Source organism: Canis lupus, chromosome 23 (genome assembly GCF_048164855.1).
Source record: "Canis lupus baileyi chromosome 23, mCanLup2.hap1, whole genome shotgun sequence".
Classification (NCBI taxonomy): Eukaryota; Metazoa; Chordata; class Mammalia; order Carnivora; family Canidae; genus Canis; species Canis lupus.
The window spans coordinates 13,612,967-13,636,762 of NC_132860.1; the positions used below are offsets into that span (position 1 = coordinate 13,612,967).

The 23,796-nt window shown below is 37.6% G+C and overlaps 1 protein-coding gene across 2 annotated transcripts in view; it reads left to right on the forward strand.

The window, feature by feature from the left end:
- Positions 1 to 15,656, forward strand: part of COPB1 (COPI coat complex subunit beta 1) — a 37,630-nt gene extending 21,974 nt beyond the window's left edge. For both annotated transcript variants that reach the window (XM_072793982.1, XM_072793983.1), the window contains exons 13-22: positions 40 to 200; positions 1,219 to 1,339; positions 4,897 to 5,124; positions 5,290 to 5,469; positions 8,085 to 8,229; positions 9,434 to 9,553; positions 12,768 to 12,913; positions 13,683 to 13,772; positions 14,678 to 14,833; positions 15,312 to 15,656. In XM_072793982.1, coding sequence (XP_072650083.1) covers positions 40 to 200; positions 1,219 to 1,339; positions 4,897 to 5,124; positions 5,290 to 5,469; positions 8,085 to 8,229; positions 9,434 to 9,553; positions 12,768 to 12,913; positions 13,683 to 13,772; positions 14,678 to 14,833; positions 15,312 to 15,371 — 1,407 coding nt within the window. In that variant the 3' untranslated portion in view covers positions 15,372 to 15,656. The remainder of the gene's footprint in view (positions 1 to 39; positions 201 to 1,218; positions 1,340 to 4,896; positions 5,125 to 5,289; positions 5,470 to 8,084; positions 8,230 to 9,433; positions 9,554 to 12,767; positions 12,914 to 13,682; positions 13,773 to 14,677; positions 14,834 to 15,311) is intronic.
- The last annotated feature ends 8,140 nt before the right edge of the window (positions 15,657 to 23,796 follow it).

Here is a 23,796-nt window from a genome sequence, read left to right on the forward strand (position 1 = left end):
GATATTATTACTAAATTGGTATTCCTAATTGATTTTTAGATCCCAATCGTAGAGTCAGAAATAAAGAAAGAAGCTGGCGAATTAAAACCTGAGGAGGAAATAACTGTGGGGCCAGTCCAGAAGTTGGTAACTGAGATGGGCACCTACGCAACTCAGAGTGCCCTTAGTAGTTCTAGACCCACGAAGAAAGAGGAAGAAAGGTAATCTGCAGTACCTGGGACCTACCATCTATATTTTTAAATTATTACTTCTGAGTATAGATTAGTCAAATGATTTTTTTTTTCTCTTAGTAGTTTACTTTCTTGGACCAAAATGGATATCTTTGCCATTTAAGATACTTGAAAGGAGGATGTTAATTTCTTTCTCCCAGGAATTGTGTTGATGGTTTTAATCATCTGCTCCTTAAAACTGTTTTCATTGAGATAACTATTCCGTTTAAAATTATTTTACTCACATAGAAAATTCTAAGTGAAGGGGCCCTGGGTGGTTCAACGGGATCAAGAGGCATGTTGGTCTCTCCAGTCAGTGGGGAGACTCCCCTTCCCCCTGTTTATTGCATGCTCACTCTGTCAAATAAAATCTTTAATAAAAAGACTTAAAGAGGATGCAAAGTGAAGGTAACTTTGTAAATTTTATTGTCTGTATTAGTGCTTGGGAAACATATTTTGAAGATTTTCCACTTCTGATTGATGGAATAAAATTTTAATATTTTCTGTCTAATTTTGTTCTCTGATTTTATAATGAATGTGATAATAATGCCTAAAATTTTAATGGTTGCTTACTATATGCTAGGCATTATACAAAGTAGTTTGTTTCCTGTAGTCTTAACAACTTGTTGAGATACACAGTGTATTATTATCCCCATTTAACAGAAGAGGAATTTGAGGCTTAGGAAAGGTTTGTAATTTACCCATAGGAACACAATAAATAGATAAGCTGGAATTTGAATGTAGCTCATTGGATCCAGTACATACACTTGTAATTCATTTTCTCTTTCCATATGCACTTGGCTCTAGCTCTTTTGAACTTAAGTGAATTAAGTAAAACCACATATATTTTCCTTCTTCCATTCTAAAAGCTAAAGAGGAAACTAATGGAGATCCTCTTCACTGAAGGGTGGTGGTAAGAGTGCTAAATAGGCATACTTGAATCATTTATGCAAAAGTTGTGTGATGCTTTAGAAATGATTGGGTTTCATTTTCCTTGATTGCTTTGCAGACCTCCCCTGAGAGGCTTCCTTCTGGATGGAGATTTCTTTGTTGCTGCTTCCCTTGCCACAACTCTAACCAAGATTGCCTTGCGCTACGTTGCTTTGGTTCAGGAGAAGAAAAAGCAAAATGTAAGTTCATTTATCCTTCATTTACCCAGCAAATACTGAGTGCCTACCGTATGCATTTGACAGTGAAGGACCTGAAGTTCCTGTCATTAATGAGCTTATGATAATCAGGGAAATGGCCATAGTAATACAACGTTCTTATAAAATTGACAAAGTAGTACAAAAAATGGTACCTTGTGATTAGTCCAGTGGAAGAGATGTAAGGGTTTATGAAGTCAGTCGGTTTATTGGCTAGGATCAGTCAAGGCCCAGTCAAGGCCCAGTCAAGGCCCATTTCACTTGAGCATAATGTCTTCAAAGTTCATCTATTTCTTTCTTTTTTTCAAGCTGTATAATGTGCTGGTTTTGTTTATACATTCATCTGCTGTAAATAGTTAATATTCTTTTAAAGAATTTTTTAATGAGAAAAAAAGTCTTATATTTACCCACATATTTTCATTCCTTTGTGTAAATTCAAATTTCCGTGCAATATTTTCTTTCTGCCTAAAGAACTTGATCATTCTTTTTTTTTTTTTTTTTTTTTAATTTTTATTTATGATAGTCACACAGGGAGAGAGAGAGAGAGGCAGAGACATAGCAGAGGGAGAAGCAGTCTCCATGCACCGGGAGCCCGACGTAGGATTCGATCTTGGGTCTCCAGGATCGCGCCCTGGGCCAAAGGCAGGTGCCAAACTGCTGTGCCACCCAGGGATCCCGAACTTGATCATTCTTATCATTTATGTCTGTTGGTGATGAATTCTCTCAGCTTTCATTTGCCTGGAAAAAAAATCTTTACTTTGCCGTCATTTAAAACAAATCTCAGGATGCTGGGGTGGCTCAGTGGTTGAGTGTCTGCCTGCCTTTGGCTCAGGTCAGGATCCCGGGGTTCTGGGATCGAGTCCCGCATCAGGCTTCCCATGGGGAGTCTGCTTCTCCCTCTGCCTATTGTATCTGCCTCTCTCTCTGTGTCTCTCATGAATAAATAAATAAAATCTTTTAAAAATAAATAAATAAACAAATCTCTCTGTGGTAGAATTGTGAATGTGTTTGTTTTATTTTTCATTTCTTTTTAATATTTTTAAAATGAGTAATATAATAAAAACTAATGAGGAAAAAGTCACTCATGGTTAGAGGGCTGAAGTACAGATCTTAGTAGTATTGTAGTGGAGATAGAAACATCAAAAGATAGAATTACATTACCAAATATGATAACAAAAGTTCTTCCTTCTTCCGGAAAGATTTTAATACAGCTTTTCTCCGTGAATTACTTTTCTCCCCAGTATTGATCATTCTGTGTTTTATGACACTGCAGTTTCGCTCCACATTGTAACAAACATTTTTCCATGTTCCTCTAAGCTTTTCCTAATCCTAATATTTAATACCTGTGTAATAGTCCATTAGATTTTATTTATCCTCCCATATAGTTAGACATTTTAATTTTAGATTTGGAATTTCCAAAGGATTTTTTTTTATTACATGCATGAAAAGAGCCATAAATCAGATATAGAAGGCCAAGTAAAATACAAGGTGTATTATTTCTTTTTTACCTCTGTTTTGATTTATGGGCAATAATTTACTTTGTAACTCTTCTGTGGGGTGTTTATTTAGGTTTTTGTTACAGAATAATTGTCTATTCTTCAAATTTTGCCTTTTAAAAATCTCCAAAAGTTTGTCTCTGAGTCTACTTTGATGTCCTTTCATGGAATGACTACTCAGTTCTGCAAATTGAGAGACCATTTGAGCATTTGCTGTTAAGAGAGCCAGGTTTCTAGTAACTGGTTCACAAAGTTTGCCATAGGTAGTACAAGGCAGGAAGAAGTTTGGTTGTTTATTACCTCCCCGACTCTCCTTCACTTACGCCTTTCCTAGCATTCTCATTTCTCTGAATAGATTTTAGTTTCTCCCTGATTTTATGTACCTTTTGGCTAAAGATTTTGCTTTAACTGTCCTTACAGTGCAGGTCTGTTGGCAAATCATTTTCTTGGTTTCTGTTGTCTGAAATAACCTTTATTTTTTCCTTCATTTTTGAAAGATACCTTTGTGAATATAGAATTTTATTGACAGGTGTGGTTTTTTGTTTTTGCTGTTTTTAGTTCTATAAAGATGTTACTCCATTGTCTTCTGGCTTGCAGTTTAGTATAAAGTAGCTCCAGTATCTTCTGACTTTCTGATGAGAGGCCTGCTGTCATCCCTCTGCCTCTCTCTGGAATATGTCCTGTTTCCTCTGGCTGGTTTTAGATCTTTCTCCCTATCATAGATTTTAGTAATTTGATTAGGGTTTGCTTTGCTGTGGTTCTCTTCATCTTTCCTTTGTTTGTGGTTCATTGAGCTTCTTGGATATGTAGGCTTAGTTTTCTTTAAATTTGGGAACTTTTTGGCCACCATTTTTGTCGCTTTTTTTTTTCCTGTCCCCTTCCCCTTTCTTCTTTTGGAGACCATAACCAGACTCAGGGTTATTACATTCATTCTTCTGTTGGTTTGTTTCCAGGCCTCTAGGAGTCTTTTATGCATGTGTGCAGATCAGTACTTAGCCAAAGAACAAGTTGGCAAGATCATAGAGCATGTGTCAGGATAATTGTACTTGGCACTAAAAAAGAAAATTGGAGTCACTTGAAATTGAAAACCTTGAATAGCAGGCTAGGTAGTATGGACTTCAACATGAAGGCTGTAGGAAGTCACTGAAAGTACTCACAGGTACAGTAAAGTGATTAGTGCACAATAAAGAGTAAAAGCAGCAGCAGGAGATCACACTTTGCACCTCTTATAATGGAGCCACCTGACATTAGGTGCCTCCTAATGCAATACAATAAGAAATGGAAAATGTTACCTATCTCGTATTCTTACAAAAGTGGGGGACATTCTACAAAGCAACGGGCTTAGCCTTTTTAAAAAAAAAGTCATTGTGATGGAAAACAATACAAAAAGCCAGGGGGGCTGGTTTAGGTTAACAGGGACTTAAAGACTGTAATGGCCAAATAAAATGCACGAAGCTGATCCTGGATTAAAAAAACAGTAAAAACATTTGGTGACCTTAGGAAAATTTATTTTAAGTGTAATGTAGATATATTTTGGGATTCTATTTCTCAGGTGCAAGAATGATATCGTGGTTCTGTAGGAAACTGTCCTGATTCTTAAGAGACATAATGCTAAAGTACTTAAGGGGTGAAGAACCTTACTTTCATATGGTTAGCCCCAAAAGTAGGTGGACTTGTACAGGTAGAATAAGAAAGCAAATGTGGCTAATGTGAGCAACTGGTAAAGTGTATCATTCTTTTCACTTTTCCATAGTTGGAATTTTAAAGAAGATAGCATTGGCGTGTGAAGGGATTAGAGCTGGGGAAACTGTTAACAAGCCGTTGCTGTCTTTCAGTTGGAAGTTAATGAAGGCAGTAGAGAGTGGCAGCTCTAAAGATAGGGAGGGAAAGGGTGCATCAAATCTATGGAGATAAAATCTAAAGCGTAAATTTATTTTGGTGAAATGAAAATTAGGTTTATTTCTTGGGTATTGAGTTATGTAATAAAGTGACATTACTGAATTGGAGAACCATGACAGTAAATAATCCATTTCTCTGCTTTTCTAGTCTTTTGTTGCTGAGGCTATGTTGCTTATGGCCACTATCCTTCATTTGGGAAAATCCTCTCTTCCAAAGAAGCCAATTACGGATGATGATGTAGATCGAATTTCTCTGTGCCTCAAGGTCTTGTCTGAATGTTCACCTTTAATGAATGACATTTTCAATAAGGAATGCAGGCAGTCCCTTTCTCACATGTTGTCTGCTAAACTCGAAGAAGAGAAATTATCCCAGAAGGTAAAATATATGTGGGCAAGTCATAAAAGTGCTTCAAGGGTTATTTTTTTTTTTTAATTTTGTTGATTTTTTAGTCCTGTGTGAGGGCTGTCCCCATTGTAGGCCTACAGAAAGCTGTCGTTCTTTCCATAATAGAGAGACGTGTGTATTGTTTTCTCAACACAGAAAGAATCTGAAAAGAGGAATGTGACAGTACAACCTGATGACCCCATTTCCTTTATGCAACTAACTGCGAAGAATGAAATGAACTGCAAGGAAGATCAGTTTCAGCTGAGCCTGCTGGCAGCAATGGGCAATACGCAGAGGAAAGAGGCAGCAGATCCCCTAGCATCTAAACTTAATAAGGTAACAAAATGTCAAATACACTGGTAAATTATTTAAAGGACCACTTATAGTAATAATCAGGAAGTGGCTAGTCCCACTGTTTTTTTTAAAGAAAAAGTAATATAGCTTTATATACTTTATAAAGTAATAGTAATATAACAATATAGTAATATTGTTATATAGCTTCAGTTTTTGTCAAGTCACTAATTAGTAGGTTCATGAAGCATGAACTAAAACTCATTAAAACTCAGATACTGGGGGAACTGGGTGGCTTAGTCAGGTAAGTGTCTGACTTCAGCTCAGGTCATGATCTCGGGGTCCTAGGATCGGGTTCCATGTTGGGCTCCCCACTCAGCAGGGAGCCTGCTTCTCCCTCTGCCCCTTCCCCTGCTTGTGCTCTGTCTCTCCAGTGAATAAATAAAAAAAAAAAAAAAAAAAAGAAATGATGAGATGCCTGGGTGGCTCAGTGGTTGAGTGTCTGCCTTCAGCTCAGGGTGTGATCCCGGGTCCGGGGATCGAGTCCTGCATTAGGTTCCCTGCAAGGAGTCTGCTTCTCTCTCTATGTCTTTGCCTCTTGCTGTCTCTCATGAATAAATAGAAATTTTTTAAAAAGCAAAATTAGGAAAAATAAAAATGAAAAAATAACTCAGATGCTGATAAAGTATTTTACTATATACATGAGTACTATAAGTCTAGTACATGGTTTTATAACTTGTTCCAGTTGTGTGTGTTGAATCTTTTTAAAAAATATTTTATTTATTTATTTGACAGAGCACAAGCAGGGTGGGGGCAGGGGAGGGCATGCAGGCAGAGGGAGAGGGAGAAGCAGGCTCCTGGCTGAGGAGGGAGCCTGATGTGGCTGGCGCTCGATCCCAGGACCCTGGAATCATGACCTGAGCCAAAGGCTGATGCTTAACTGACTGAATCACTCAAGCACCCTGTGTATGTTGAATCGTAGACTAACACATAAACTGGGAGATCCTTAAAGATTAACTAAAGCTTTAAAATTTTATTTATTTTTTAAGCTGGCTCCATGCCCAACATGAAGCTCAGTGCAGGGCTTGACCTCATGACCCTGAGATTAAGGCCCGAGCTGACATTAAGCGTTGGATACTTAAAAGCCACCCAAGGACCTGAAGATTAACTAAAACTTTTCAAGGGCAGGGGTCTGGCCTGGTCACTATGAATGTGATTGCTACAGGTACCTTATATTAGCAGAATCATACAGCATTTGCCCTTTTGTGACTGGCTTATTTCACTTAAAATAATATCTTCAAGGTTTATCCATGTTGTAGTGTGTGTCAGAATTTCTTTTTTAAGGCTGAGCGATATGCCATTTTGAATATATACCACACATTGCTTATCCATTTATCTGTCGATAAACACTTGGGTTGATTTGTCTATTGTGAATAATGCTTTTATGAACATGGATGCACAAATATCTCTTTGAGGCACTACTTTCATTTCTTTTGGGTTATACTTAGAGATGTAACTGCTGGATCACAAGTCTCTTATCAGATGTATGATTGGCAAATATTTTCTCCCAAGGTTGACTTTTGACTCTGTTTAATAACATTCTTTATGCACAAAAGTTTTTCCTTTTGATATAATCCAGTTTTACCTCTTTTTTCTTTTGTTTGTGTTTTTGGTGACATTATTATGTAAAAAGTACTATACTTGGGGTGTTATGTTTTTAAATTTGGGGAGCATATAAAATTTATCTTTGTGGAATTACAAGCATTTCTTGCTATATAATCTATTTAGTTCCTTAGTTTAGGTAGCAGGGACTACCATGTGATTTGGATTTTATATAGTTCCCAAGTTCTGGAGAGCAGCTATCGAGTTTAGATACTGAGGGATTTAACTGAAAGTGTATCCAAATTACACAGTTCCTAAATTGAGATAATGTTTAACATGTTTGCTCAACATATTTAACATTTTTTTCCCACTGAGCTATAAACTCTAGTACCTGTTCTTTTTTTTAAATTTAATTTTATTTAAATTCAATTAACATATAGTGTATTACTGGTTTCAGAGGTAGAATTCAGCGATTCATCAGTTACATTTAACACCTAATGCTCATTACATCGAGTGTCCTCCTTAATGCTCATCACCCAGTTAACCCATCCCCTCACTCACCTCCCCCTCTTCCAGCAACCCTCAGTTGGTTTCCTATAGTTAAGAATCTCTTATGGCTTGTCTCCCTCTCTGATTTTGTATTTATTATCCCTCTCTTCCTCTATGATCCTCTGTTTTGTTTCTTAAATTCCACATATGAGTGAAATCTTTCTCTGACTTACTTTGCTTAGCATAATGCCGTGTAGTTCCATCCACATCATTGCAAATGGTAAGATTTATTTTTTGATGGTTGAGTAATATTCCATTGTGTATATATACCACATCTTCTTTATTCATTCATCTGTCGGTGGAGTACATCCATCTGTCAGTGGAGTTATTTCTGATGTCTGATTTTCAATTACCACGTCTATATTCCAAAACAATTTTATTATATCAATTTCAAAATTGTCTAATATAAGCACGTCTGTTAATTACCTAACAGACTTAGTCATTTGACTAGGATATGTTTGGTTAAATTGTCTTGGTCCCTTGATTTTCTCTTTATTTTTGTTTGACAGGTCACTCAGTTGACAGGTTTCTCAGATCCTGTATATGCAGAAGCTTATGTTCATGTCAACCAGTATGATATTGTCCTGGATGTACTTGTTGTAAACCAAACCAGTGATACTTTGCAGAACTGCACATTAGAGTTAGCTACTCTGGGTAAGGAAATTTACCATAAAGGAAAACTATTGTTACATAGTAAGTCTTTATGACAGATTATTAAGGGAAATGTACAAGTTTTAGTGTAAGAAATCTTAGTGTAAGAATTTTTTTTTAAATATTTATTCATGAGAGACATACAAAGAGAGAGAGAGAGAGAGAGGCAGAGACACAGGCAGAGGGAGAAGCAGGCTCCATGCAGAGAGCCCGACATGGGACTTGATCCCTGGTCTCCAGGATCACACCCTGGGCTGAAGGTGGCGCTAAACCGCTGAGCCATTGGGGCTGCCCAGTTTAAGAATTTTTAATCAAGGCTTAGTTTTACATTTAGTCTCCTTCAGCTCCAATTTTCTGAACCTCTGTGACACTGACTCTCTTAGGTTTATGCTCTTGGTACATCCAGATGGATTTATTCAGTAAGCTCAACCTAACAAATATCAATTTTTCTAGATATAAATAAGAACTGTTTAAGTTATAGATTTACCTCATGGCTCACTTAAATTTTTAATTGCCTTAAAACAGAACTAGGTATTTTCTGAGTCTATAACTGATACCTACCATTTGTGGCCAAAGTAATATATTATTATAGTTAGCAACTTGAGATGTGCTTTTCTTCTTAATAAAAACACGTGAATCATACTCTCTTTGACCACTTCTACATATGGCTTTGAAGTTGGAAAAAATAAATTGTATACAGAAACAGTGCAGGGTCTCTTGGAAATTCTGTGTGGCTTAAGCAAGAGTTAAAGCACTTTAAGATATCAAGGGAAAAGATACTTCTGCCCTTTCTTCCTCACAACATGATGCCTATATAAAGAACTATGTTTCTAAGAATTTATAAGCCTTCGTGTGGACTGTTTTATCTCTCTTGGTAATGGAGTCTATAGTTTGACTCAAGATTTTTGAGAAGTTTATACTCAATCATTGAAATAAAATGATAAGCCCAAAGTATATGCACACATTAAATATAGAATTATTTTGAGGAACTTATTACTTTTTCAAAGAAAATATGTATATTGATGTGAATAATAAAGTGTTAAATGATTTATTTTGTCCTCAAAATATTTGAATCATAACCCTTTTCTTGTTCCTTATTTCACTGCATCATTTTAAGTTCTTATTTTTTGGGAGATAAGATTTATGATTTGAAATGAATATATGTGATTTAATATGTATATTTAACCATATCTAAATGTTTCTTCAGGGGATCTGAAACTTGTGGAAAAGCCATCTCCTTTGACTCTTGCTCCTCATGATTTTGCAAATATTAAAGCTAATGTTAAAGTAGCATCAACAGAAAATGGAATAATTTTTGGTAATATAGGTAAGGAATTGTTTTATAGCATATGATGTTTGAATATTTTTATTAAAGAATTTCTGTAATGAGTAGTTGTATGACATTTCTTGAGGACAGGACCTGAATCCATTTATTCATTTACTCATTCATCCCTTATGGGGCACCTGCTGTTATACTACGTGTTGTACTTTGTTCATGGATGTACAGAAATGAACCATGGAAAGACTGTCCTCAAGAACCTGCCAAACAAAAGAAGGAGATAGAGTAACTATATAAGTACAACGCAATGTGATAGATGCTAGTTTATATGTTATGTGCTTTGAGAACATAGAAGAAAAATGCTAAGCCCACAGAAGGCTTTATAGAGGAGTAGGATATGTTATCAAAGGATGACTTTTGAACTGAGTCTAAAATTGCAGAGGCAGTGGTTGCCAGGGCACATAGGACTGTGTATCCAGGGGCATTCAGTCAGACAGTAAGCATTTTTTTAAGCAAGGTCTGTGGCACTGTTAGGGGTGCCATGGTGAGAACAAAAGATCTCCCCTCAGGTAATTTGTGGTCAAGTAAGGGAAAACAGATAAGTAGGATAGATACGTATAACACATAATGGTAAGTTCTAGGAAAGAAGCTTGTGCTAGGTAAAGTGGGAGTCTGTGTAGAAATTTGGTCATTTTTCTCAAAGTGGTGGGGGAGTGGGAGGTGGGAAGGTTAGGAAAGGCTTTGTGGAGCAACTAATGCTCACAGGGCATTTTGAACAATTAGGAATGTTCTACATATAGGCAAGGATTCCACTGGAACAAATTAAGAGAGAGAGAGCACATGCAAGCCGGGTAAGGGTGAGGGGAGGCAAAGGGAGAGAGAGAAAATCTTAAGCAGGCTCCATGCTCAGCACAGAGCCCTATGTGGGACTTAGTCTCAAGACCCTAAGATCATAACCTGAGCTGAAATCGAGAGTCAGACGCTTAACCAACTGAACCACTCAGGCACCCCCATGATTAAGCATTTCTGTGACAGCACAGATTGGAAGAGGCAGGAAGAGTAAACTAGTAGACTATTGTAGTAGCACAGGTGAGAGATGATAGAGCTCAAACCAGTGCAGTAGTGGTTGGGTTGTAGAGAAGGGCTGAATATTATTAATATTAAGGAAATAGGATGCCCAGGACATGGACTGAAGAGGAAGTGGCTAGAGTAATGGTCAGATTTTTTTATTGGGTTTATTGAATTGATATTTATGGCAATCACCAAAAAAGGAAATATATGAGAGAAGAACAAATTTGAGAGAGGTACTAAGGTAAATCTTTGAGCAGATCGAGTATTAAAGTATTGAAAGATGTCCAAGGGCAATTTGATGTGGGTGTGGAACTTGAACAGAAAGTCTAAACTAGAGATAAATACTTGTTTAAAAGCCATAGAAATGGAAGAAATCACTCAGGGTATAAAGAGTGAGAAGAGGGGAGATCTTAAAACTGAATCTAAGAGAACAGCAATATTGAAAGCTTGGTTGGCCAAGAAGAATCCTATAAAGGTACCTGAAATGTGGTAGAGAAGAAGTAAGGAAAAATCTTCCAAAGAATTTGGAGCTGCGAAAGGTCAAGAAACATGAAGTCTAAAGGAAGAGTCCTTTGAATTTGGTGATCAGTGATATTAAATATTGCTTGTGGTATATCTTGGGCATTGATGGTGAGTTGAAGACTTGGAGGTAGAGAAATAAAAACAGTGTAGACTGCTCTGAGTATAGAATTTTGGTTTTGATAAGAATGAGAGAGGGCAATAAATGAAGAGAAGTCAGAGGAGGAGGGAGAGGTTTTTTTTTTTTTTTTTTTTAAGGTGAGAGAGTCATAAAAGGGAATGTTTATAGACTAAGGGAAGAGCCAGTAGAGAAAACAAAGCTAAAGACATAGAGTGAGGGAGGTAATGATTGGTGGAGTGATGTCCTGAACCAGAACAGGAATCACAGATGGCAGGAATCTGCAAGAGAAGAGACAGCACTTCCCTGATACACAGGGTAAGGAAATGGTGTGTGAATTCAGAGAGAGAGAAATTTGTTTTTAGATGTGGGACTAAAAATTAAAGGAACTTATTCTTGGTGACCTCTGTTTTCTCTGAAAGTAGATGCAGTGGAGGAATGTAAAGAGAAGAGGCTAGGAGGAAGAAAGGTAGGCTCCAATCAGATGACAACTTTCTGCTGTGGATGAGGCAGTCATAGAAGTAAATAATCTTGTAATCATTAAGTACTGTGGCTCCTCAATATTCATTAAAACATATTTGTTAAGTACCTCCTAGGGAGCACTATGACTTACATATCCCCATGGAGGGCCTCACACTGCAACTGCTATGCATGTACTGACTGAATTTGAATCCTGCCCCTACCACTTAATCAGTTCTGTGGCCTTAAGCAACTTACTTGACTTCTTTTTGTTTTGTTTCCTCATCCATAAGATGGAAAATGATAATACTATAACATAGGATTGAAGGAGTATTAAATAGGTAATATTTTTAAAGTATTTAAAATAAGAGCCCAGGATATAAGCATTATATAAATAGTTGCTAATCTTATAATTATTATCTATAAATATTAAAACTTTTTTTTTAAGATTGTATTTATTTATTCATGAGAGACACAGTGAGAGATGCATAGATATAGGCAGAGGGAGAAGCAGGCTCCCTTCAAGGAGCCTGATAGGGGACTCGATCCTGGATCCCAGGATCACACCCTTGAGACAAAGGCAGATGCTCAACCACTGAGCCACCCAGGTGTCCCATATTAAAACTTTTTTTTTAAGATTTTATTTATTTGTTTGTTCATTCATTCATCCATCCATCCATTCATTCATGAGAGACACAGAGAGAGCGAGAGAGAGGCAGAGACACAGGCAGAGGGAGAAGCAGGCTCCATGCAGGGAGCCTGACATGGGACTCGATTCCGGGTCCCCAGGATCACACCCCGGGCTGAAGGCAGCACTAAACTGCTGAGCCACCCGAGCTGCCCTCAAAACTATAAAATAAAATTTGCCTCTGATGTTTCAGGACCTTTTTTTTTTTTTTTTTTAAAGATTTTATTTATTCATGAGAGACGAGAGAGGCAGAGACATAGGCAGAAGGAGAAACAGGCTCCCTGTGGGGAGCCTGATGAGAGACTTGATCCCAGTAGCCCAGGATCATACCCTGAGCCAAAGGCAGACATTCAACCACTGGGCCACTCAGGTGTCCCCTCAGGACCTTGTTTGTGTGTATTTTGCAGTTTATGATGTCTCTGGAGCAGCAAGTGACAGAAATTGCGTAGTCCTCAGTGATATTCACATCGACATCATGGACTATATCCAGCCTGCCACTTGCACTGATGCTGAATTCCGTCAGATGTGGGCTGAATTCGAATGGGAAAACAAAGTGAGTCCTTGGGAGATTTCCTTCAGCTTCTTATCTTACTTTTTTGGCTAGTGTTGGGGATTATCTGATAAAATTAGTCCCACTAAAAAGTCTCAGATGTGAGAAGCAGCTTCTCGGTATCTATTCTTGCAAATTAGCCTTAACCATGCAAGTTAATTATGTGAGTAGTATGGTAAGTTGTTTTAAACTGATTAGAGTAACAGTTGTATAATTTTTTTTTAAGATTTTATTTATTCATGAGAGACCTAGAGACAGGGAGGCTGAGACATAGGCAGAGGGAGAAGCAGGATCCCTGCAGGGAAGCCTGATGTGGGATTTGATCCCGGATCCCAGGATCATGCCCTGAGCCAAAGGCAGGGGCTAAACCGCTGAGCTACCCAGGTGTCCTTGTATGATTAATCTGATAGATACAGACATTAAAGACAATATACCATCCCTTGTATGTGTGAATAATAACTTACCATTGAATCCGTGTCCAGAAGAGGTTTTGCAAAGTCAGTGTCCTTGATTTTTGTTAGAAATATTTAAATGCAGCATGGTGATCTTTTATGAAGTGATCTATGTATGAAAGTTCTGATACCAACTTGCAGCTTGCTGGATTTTGCAAAAGATGTCATTTGCTTTTTTGTTGCCCACCCTCCCCACCAAATACTTGGAAGGAGGTTCCATATGACATATAAGTCTGTTTTCTCAACTCTAAGATCAGAAAACCAAAACTTTCTCCTTATAAGGATTATGATCTCTTTGACTTTTTTCTCCCTCTATACAGGTGACGGTTAACACAAATATAATCGATTTAAATGACTACTTACAGCATATATTAAAGTCAACCAACATGAAATGCCTCACTCCAGAGAAGGTAAGATTTGATTGAGAACTTCTTAAATCTGATAGAGAGTAGTATGGCAGGTTCCTGGCTTTCTTGTATTCCCTTTAGTGGGTTTTTGTTACTGTTCAGTGTGAGAAAAGCAGTGTCATTCTAGACTCGCTATTATGAGACGTTATCCCACACCTACCTCTTTCACATACCAGCCTCCTTGCTCCTAGTGCAGGGAACCAATTGAATAGTCATTCGTTTTTCTTTTCAGTCTTCCTTTCAGCTAAAGAAAGACTCATTCCAAAATAGGTTTTGATACTGAATTAAAAAATGTCCATGACCTCTTCTCTTGGCTCTGATTATGGGTCGGAATATATCTGTTCAGATATAGGATTTTCTACTAAGTTCTGTATATATGAAAAAAAAAAAAAAAGACTAGAAAAAAGAAAAATGAAGATGAGACTCTAAAGAATTTTTTTCTTTGTAGAATTCCTGCTAATGCTAATTTTATCAGTGAAATTCTGCCAAATGGGTTTTAATTCATATATTAGTTTATTCAACAGATAGTCTAACAAATACACAAACATCATATGCCCAGTACTCTCTGAGCTACTGGATATACAGTAATGAACAAAATAAAAATTGTCTCTCCTTTATGGAGCTTAAGGTCTGGTGCAAACAACTCTGTAAGTAAACAGGGAATGTATAAATACAAACTGAAATAAGTGCTATTTCTTTAAAGTCATTTTTATTGGGGTATAATATAGACACAGTAATATTCACACCTTTTACACATACGATTCTCTGAGTTTTGACATGTTATGTAGTCATATAACCACCATCATATGGTAAGTCTTTATTTTAAAGGATAATTTACCTATGCTGGTGGGTCTTGCTTATGTGTGGTTCTCTAGAGAAGTTCTGAATATATCATAAATTTCTTCTAGGCTCTTTCTGGTTACTGTGGCTTTATGGCAGCCAACCTGTATGCTCGTTCCATATTTGGAGAAGATGCACTTGCAAATGTCAGCATTGAGAAGCCAATTCAACAGGGACCAGAGGCCCCTGTTACTGGCCACATAAGAATTCGTGCAAAGAGTCAGGTAATGGTTGGGTTTTGTTTGTTTGTTTGTTTTTGAGATCATCTCTGAACTGAACAAAAAGTTTAATTCTTCATTATTTCTATGTGTAGCATTCTCTGTCATACTAGTGTTGTATGTGTTAGATGCATATATATAATAATAATATTCTCTGAACAGAAATAGAACTTTTGCTTAATTAAAATGGCCCACTTTTTGGGCCTGTCATTCTGGATTATTCGCTTAAAACAATATTGATTCCCATAGGCTGTGAAATGATTCTCTAAAGTTTTTTGAATGAAATCCAAGCTCAGATCTAGTGACTATTTGTAAATCTAGCACTAAAAGTATTTAACAAAGTAAAGTTTTAGTGAGTCTGTTTTGTACCTCCTTGTTTTCTTTATTGATGTGGTGCCATTGAATGGGGGCTTGGTTAAGATAGAATAACCTACTGGTTTTATGTAATTTTAACAATTATAAACATTTGCATTTTTCCTTACAGGGAATGGCCTTAAGTCTTGGAGATAAAATCAACTTGTCTCAGAAGAAAACTAGTATATAAGAATAAATAAAAAGTCCTTGCAGCTTTACAGTAAAATTTAGGTATGGGCTTATTGGACTCCAACATCTTTTGTACTCTTTCATGCTTTATGTTCTATAGAATCTGAATTCATGCTGAATGCATTCCAGCCTATAATTTATAGCCTTTCCCTTAAATCAAGATTGACTTTAAAATTATAGTTTGTCTTTTGTCTTAACAATTCTGAATGCTGTCCTCAAAGTATATAATGTTTCTCACATGTACCAAGACCATTTTCACAGTACAATAAACAGATCTATTCCTAAATCTTTTGTTATTTTATAAATAAATATAATTACCTAATTTTAGTTATGTAGCAATGGATTTCTTATAGTTTGGTTATAGGTTTCTACTATAAATTTAAATCACTCTGAGTTGTACATATACAAACTTTGTTAAAGAATTTACAAATTCAGTGATACAAATTGAGACAGACCTTGACTTACTTGATTGATTTTTACTTGTTTACTATTTCGACATCAGTATCTCTAAAAATGACTTACTGTGTTCCTAGGGCTTTTCTCTGGAATTGAGCTCTAGGAGGAAGTATCAAATAACTTGAGACAACAGATCCATCTTCAGTTTAAAAGAGTATTATGAGCCCTGACTTAAATAAACATACTCTTCTTAATGATCCTGAATCATAATGAAGAGTAATAAACCAAAGTAGATCTTTCAATCATTCACATTTAGCTCGGAGTCTTATTTTGTTTGTGGAATTATATTTGCTGCACCCAGTTACTGAGACTGCCCTGGGAGGATTCAGCTCTAGGGAATTCAGAAAGCTGTGCTGTGCCCATGTCTCCTCTGAACCTTACTCATCCCTCCCTTTTTCTTCCTTTACACCAGGGCTTGGGCACATTTGCCTCTTGATAGGATTCCACGTGGCTCTCTGTACTGAGTTCCCTAGAGCCTAATTGTGCTGTCCTTTTGGTCCTTGCCTTCCTTGGGGATGATGGAGGTAGTCTGATCTTTTAGCTAAGTCTGTACATTGAACTATTACGCTTTGTATTTGAGCTAGGCTTCAGGCTACAGTCAGGATGTGTCCACAGATTAGTTCTGTGAAAGAGTGAAAGCAGCATCTCTTATTTCGGCACTTGAGAGTGAAATGATTTGTTTGGAGCATAAAAGAGATTGATACCTTGTATGATGTCATAAACTTTGAAGCCACTTGCTTTTTTAATCAGAAAGACCCAGAGGATTACAAGACATTTGAGATTCCCTGGTGCTGAGGTCTCAAAGCCAAGTCATTGGCTACCGACGGGGAAGATACTAGGAATGAAGAAAGGGGTCAGTTTGATAAACATTAAGTCAAATGCTGCAGATTTATGATGAGAGCAGAGGAACTGATGAAACTTTAGATCATTTCCCAAACTGTTCCATTGAACATTAGCTTCTTTGATGTCATTAGATATTCTGGGGAAAAAAAGGATTCCATAGTCAAGTAAGTAAGCTCTGTACTGTCCTGTACTGGAGATTCACCCTGTACATTAGCATACTAGAAATTCTGAGAGGTCCTTCAGGAATAAAGAAGCAGATTAGTTTGGTTTAACCCAATATCTTAGCCTTACTTGACCAGGGTATCCATTTTCATAGAATACCTTTACATGATACCATGAGACAGAAAAAGTGACTTATTAGCATGTGAAAGATTTGGGTTTATATTCATAAGCAACCAGTATTGTATTTAAAATCTCAAGGAAATATACATATACATTTAGAATATCTCTCTGGACACTCAGAAAATTGCCTGCCTAACATACTCCAGCTCTTGTTGGTAGGATTAGCTCACATTGCCATTTTCTGAAATTCATAAGTAAGGAGAACAGAGAGAAAGAAGTTAACACAGATGTCAGATACCTATATTACATTAAGCTATTTACTTCATTAGCATTTTTTTAGCTTTGTGCAATTAATGAAAACTGAATTGGATAGCTTACTGCTCTTTTATTTAGGATACAATATGTACATTTAAAGGTTGTGGTTGCTCGTATTAGAAGATACCATAATTAGGACCATGGTGTGTGGTAAGGCATAAACATAATATCTGAGACCAAATTAGGCCTTAAAACTATGAAGGTACTGAACGAAACTTGTAAATCCTAAAAGAGAATTAAACGGCCCTTATATTTTGCTGTCATGACACTAGAGGGAGCCCTCAGTGCTCCCTTAGAACTCAGAGCTCTTAGGAATTCCTGTCACTTTCATTTTGGAATTAGAAGTGATTGGAGTTCAAAGCTGTTTTTATAAGAAGGAAAAACAAGGTAATTTTTCTGTCAGCAAGGAGACTGATATTAGTGCTTTTCCACTAGGTATGAGAAACTTTTCTACATGATGTAAATAACATAGGTGACAAAATTCATAGTATCTAAAGAGATAACCACAAATTTTTAGAAACTAGTATCAGAAGTGAAATAACTGTGCTCTGTATTCAGTAAAGTAAATAGTTTCACTGGTGACTTTTTTCCTTCCACATTGGTAAATGTTCTTAGCTAATAATTTATAGCCTTTCCCTTAAGATTTAGTTTAAAATTACACTTTGGTTTTTTTAGCAATTCTAAATACTGTCCTCAAAGTAGGGTCAGGCCTGTCAGCTGTGTGCCTTAACTACCCTCACCTATACTCTCAGCACACCATTCATGTTACCTGTCCTCACCGCTGAGCTCCGCTCTCCACCTCCAAACTCTCAGGAGCCTAAAGATGTAACCAGGTAAGTATAGTATAGTTGAGTTGAGTTCAGTTTAGAATCAGAAAAATGTGGAATCCTGTATTCCATTTCCTTGCTGGGTAGCCTTAGTGATAAATAGCTAACGATTTATTGGGTGCTTATATGTGCTGGGCATAATAGTGATTTTCATGATATCCATAATCCAGCAACTCTGAGGAAATACTGTTAATATCATCATTTACAGATTACAGTCTTGGAGAGAGTAAGTTACTACTAGTAAAGGCCTAATAGGAAGAGTTGACCCTGTATTCTAGGATCCTTAGTAATTCTAGGATTGTTATGCAGCAGCTCGGGAAAGCTGTTCTATGTTAAGACAAATTGTAATATTTTAATAATCTATGATATAAACTGTCTTGTATCTATTCTAGTTTGATATTAGTAGTTTGTGAGGAATCCTGTAGTTTTCATTTGAATGACTTCAGTTCCTATAGTTTGCATTTGAATGGTGTCAGTTTATGTCCACTTTTCAATTTGACCTAAGGAAGCACTACTAGGTTTTGAGTGTGCCTAAGTGTTTGAGAAGCCTAAAGTCATTAAGATAAAACCTAACATCAAAAAATCGGAAGCCAAGTAACTTGTGCAGAAGGAATACACAGAAAACTTGGGGTGGTTTGGTTAGAGTATAATTAGGGGACGGTGTGCATAAGGTAGATTTTTCTAGTTTTCAGAAATTGTAATTTTTTTGGTGCGCTATTTCAATTTTTAGTAGCAAATGTATATGTAGAAGATCTTATTAAAATTGAGACTTATTTGAAAAAAAAAAAAAGATCCTGTATTACTAGGATCCTGTATGGAGGCAGGATGTCAGTAAGTCCCTGCAGCTAGGCACACATGGCCACCACCGCCTACTCTCTGTGTGCCTCAGTTTCCACACTTGTAAGGTGCTTATAATGTCTATGTCACAGATTAATGGAGGATGAAGTTCTACAATGTACTGATTGTGAATATTTGGCACATAGCAGACGCTCATCAGTAAGTGTTGATTCCATTTCTTTCCCCAGTCCCCTTCCTTCCTTACACGCAGAGATGGAAACTTGCTCTCACTCTCTTCATATGCCCCTCTCCAAATTTAGGTCCTCATTCTATACTCTACCTGAATGGTTTTGTTTTTTAACACTCTAACTTAAAAAGAATCCTCATTTCTCAAGAATTCTTTCATTGAGGTATCATTGGCCCTCAACTTTTTAACGTTTGTCGTGTCAATTTTTTAATTAGCTCTTGACACTAGAGCTAATCAGCTGTTGTTATCACACCTCATGTGACTGTCACATCCATGTACCTCATATGATAAATGGTCTGTGATGAACAAGCTGGTTTTATTTGCTTTCAGAATGACAATCAAATGACTAGTTCTTTAGAAATTGAGCACAGAGATGTGTGCAGCCAGGTTATAGTAACAACATGACATTTAGAGTCACTCACTGATCAATTCACTTCTGGCAATCTGACAATTTCTCTTTATTTTCTCCACATCACTGTGGCGGAACCTCTGATTAAAAAGTCAGTTCTGCAGTGACAAAAGAATTCAAGTGGGATCTGTGCCTTTTATCTGGGGTTCTGTGTATGATTGTGGGATTCTGAGAAATCAACTCTGTATGTCTCTGAATAATTGTAAAACCAACAAGGTTTACCAGTGGAATGCAGCATGATGGGCTGAGATAGTCCCGAATGAGTGTTTTTAAACCTAATCTTGATTCTCTGTAATTTTCTGAAAGTAGATAAATCTGCGTGGGCATATCTCCTTATCCGTAAAAATGAAATAATTCAGTTAGCTGACCCAGGGTTCCCACTGAAAAAATTCATACTAAAAAGCTACCTCTTCAACAAATTTTATAATCAGCTGGGATATCTCCTGGATATTACCCACAGGCAACTTAAAATTAGCATTGTAAAATGAACTTATCTTGCCCCTCAAATTTGTTCCTCTGCTGTATTCTTTGGTCACTTATGCTCAAAACCCAGTGGTCATTTTACCTCATCCCTCACCCTCTATATCTCATCAGGTACCAAGTCCCATGTTGTTCCTTCCTTAGTATTTTTCTCTTTTTTCTCACTCATTGCCACTACCATTGCCCCGTTTTAGACTCTTGTCCTCTTTAGCTTAACCTGTTGCCGTGGCCTAACCATAAATTTTACACATAATTCTAAAATTAAAGCCTACCTTTTCATCTTGACCACATACAATAGTAGCCATATAGTTCCTTGGCCTACTCGGACTCTTCCCTGGTAATACTGTTTTGAGAGATCTACTTGAAAAAAAGAAGTCCAAAGATTTTAATAGTAGTATTTTTAATAATGAAAATGGAAAACAATTGGGACACCCCAAAATGAGCATTAATGAGCAAATGGTGTAAATTTATATACAGTGTGTATCAGAATACCCACTAGATAGTAGATGCTTAATAAATTCTTACTGAGTGAGCAAATGAATGAGGCATGTAGCTATAAAGATAACAGGGTGTGGATTAAATCACACCATTGACATGTGTCTATGAAATAATATTAGGTGGGGGAAAAAAAGAGACTGCTCTGTAAGAATGTTTCCTGCCTTCTGATGAATCAGGATATATTTTAGATGTACTGCCTGTCTCTCAAGCGAGTAGAAAATCAAAATGACATCTTTCCTATCACTATTACATCTTGAAAATACAGCCTGTCTACCCCCTCAGGACACTGGGTGTGGCTGAGCTATTTCATTGGCCGGAGTCCCTGAGTCCAGCCCTTGCAGATTTTTAGATCTATGATCTCGATCTCTTGGGCTTCTTTCTGAGTGGCTGAAAGCTCAGCTTCTCCTGGGCCCACCCAGAGAGCTGGCATCTCCCTAAGTAAGCGCTGCATTCTCTTCTAAGAGGGTGGGGACCCAATCACCCGACAGGACTTCACCAGCCAGGACAGGGGAAGACGCCTCTCTGGCTCAAGGGGTCTGGGAAAGTTACTGAACTCTGCCAAACTCTGTAAACCATTCCTGAAAGCCCAACAATATTAAAAAGGGAATTTAATTAATCATCATCAAAATTCTCTCTCTGAAGTTATTTAAGGTCAGGCTTTTTTTTTTTCAATGACCCTGTGCTTTGAGTAAAGGTATGATGGTTACTCATGCTTTGAGTGAAGGTATGACTGTTAAGAATATGGTTTTCAAACTGCCTCTGCGAGTACACTAGGATTCCACAAGCTAGGCCAGTGTGTCCCCGCAGCTAAAATCAAATAATGGTGGTCTTTTTCTTAGGTCCAAGGAAAGTCGGTAGAAAGAATTTTGTCAATGGTACTTTTTTTTTCCCTCCATAAATGTTTTTAACACATTAATACCTGCTACCAAATTTAAAACGTAATAAAGAAGCATTATGGGATTATTTGGCTAGCTGAATGTTCTTGGTCTAATAGCTTGTCTTTGTGGCCATGTGTTCCCCTGGTGGTTTTATATCGCATACATATATTTTCTGCTAGTAAGCTGCTCCTTGCTCATCAAACTGAATTAAATGCGTCACTAAGATGGGGTCAGTGAAGGGTAACTTGATTTCTAGGTGCCCCACCACTGGCATAGGTGTCTGTGTAAAACATAAAATCCAGATGTTCTTATGTAATTCATATAGATCATATGCTCATAGGAACCATTTATCTTAATGCAAATAAGATAATGAAGTACAGATCCGTGTCAGGTAGTCCCTGGCTTATGCCTTCAGTGTAATGACCTCTGGAAAAGCCCTAGAAGAGTGTGCCCTGGTTTTTGGCACCCAGCCTATAAGAATTTTTTCCTTATACCCTAACCTAAGGCACAAAATGGGGACTTTCTAGGACCCTTGCGTTCCAACTGGTAGTACCTGCTGTTTGTCTAGTGCCATGGTATGTCCTTACGTTACTATGGTTAAGATACACTTTGGCGAGTATTTTAGTGACAACACATGAATACCTAACCAGAATACTGGTTTTAGTAAATCTTATATTAGGAAAATATACCAGCTGCTGAGTACTAGAAGAAACTCAGGCATAGTTTCACAAAGAGGTGACACTGGAACTCAGCCTCGAGAAGCAGAAATTTACCTGCTGACTGTCAGAGGAGGGTAGGAGAGGAGGGATGGCCTTCCAGCCACAGAGCAGTTTGGGTGAAGTCACAGAGGGGTGTGGCACAGGAGCTGGGCTTACTTAGCAAAGAATATGTTGGAGGCAATGGTGGACGAGGTCAGGTCATGAAGGACAGGCCAAGGCCTTTGAATGTCATCTTAAAGGGGTGAAGAATTGCTAAGGATTTTAAGCAGATGAGCGATACAATCCGATTTGCATTTAATGAAACCTCTGGCCGCAGCGGGGAGAATAGATTGCTGTGGGGGAACAGTTAGGAACGTGTCGTAGGAGTCAGTTATTTTCACAGAAGGTGATGTGGAGGCCGGACCTGGCCAGGGCAGGGAGTGGAGACCAGGGAGAAGCCTTTGAAACACACCCTTAACAGGCGCCCCTCAGGGCAGAGGGTCCTCCGGTAAGTGGGCAGGGTTGCCAACTCTGCTTTTCCTCATGTATAAAATGGGAACAGTTACCCTTCCCCTTGCCGTCTTAAAAGGTTACTAAAATGGCATGAAACATAATCTATACTTAATAATATTGTTATAATGATTTCATCCACAGAACAAATAACCATGAGGCTGAATGATGCGAAATTGCCTCTTTTACAGCCAAAACAAAACAAAAGTCAAATATCAGAAATTTCTTATGATTCAACCTAATAGTTTGTGACTTTTTTCCTGTTACTTCCTGCCTCCTTTTTGGCTGCATCATTGCCCCCCCCCCCCTTTTAAGATGAGCAATACATCTCATCAAGGGGATTTCCAGGAATTTTGGGGAGGCAAGAGTATAAGTACAGGCTTCGGAGTCAAACCTGGAATCAGATTTTTCTCTGTAATTAACTAACAGTGATCTTGGACTAGCCCAACTTTTTTAGCTTTATTTTCTTTTTCCCAGCGGGAAAATAGAAATAATGCCTACCTTGCAGTGTTATTGAGAGAAGAAGTCATGCCTTGTGAGTGTGTGGCATGAAAAAAGTGTTGAATAAAAGTTAGTCTCACCCGCCCACCCCCCAGCCCCTTCTAAGTTTTCCTACTTGTTCAAAGAAGGCTTGGCACAGAACCCTAGTTATCTGCTTTCTTGTGTCCCAGAAAAGCTGAGTTAATAGCTACATACCAGGGATTTTGGTGCGTCAGAAATGTTCAGCTGTCATAATAACTTCAAGCCAAAACCTTTTCAACTAGTGACCATTGAAAGTATCAACCATGATTCCGTGGAATTTCATTAGTGCACAATTTGTGTCAAGTTTTTCCGGAATGCCACAAGCCTCATCACTTTCCACATCATTCAGGAAGTTACTCATTTGGCCCTTCCAATAAACTCATATGTACAGACTGTGTCATGTTCCCCTGGCAGTGTCATAGTGTCATCACCTTTTTTTTTTTTTTAATGTGATAACTACTTTCTCAAAAAAAAAAAAAGCTTCAGTAGTATTCATTTCCTTATATTAATGACTTGGAATCCAATCCAAAATGTGAAGTTACAATTGCTGACCCTCCACACTCCTGGGTCTCAGTAGCACAACTGGATTTCTGCCTCAGTTTCCCTTCTTAACATTTTCCCTTGTGAGGAGTTCTGACTTTGCATTAATTCAGTGGGTTTTTTTCCTTATTGAACTCCTACTTT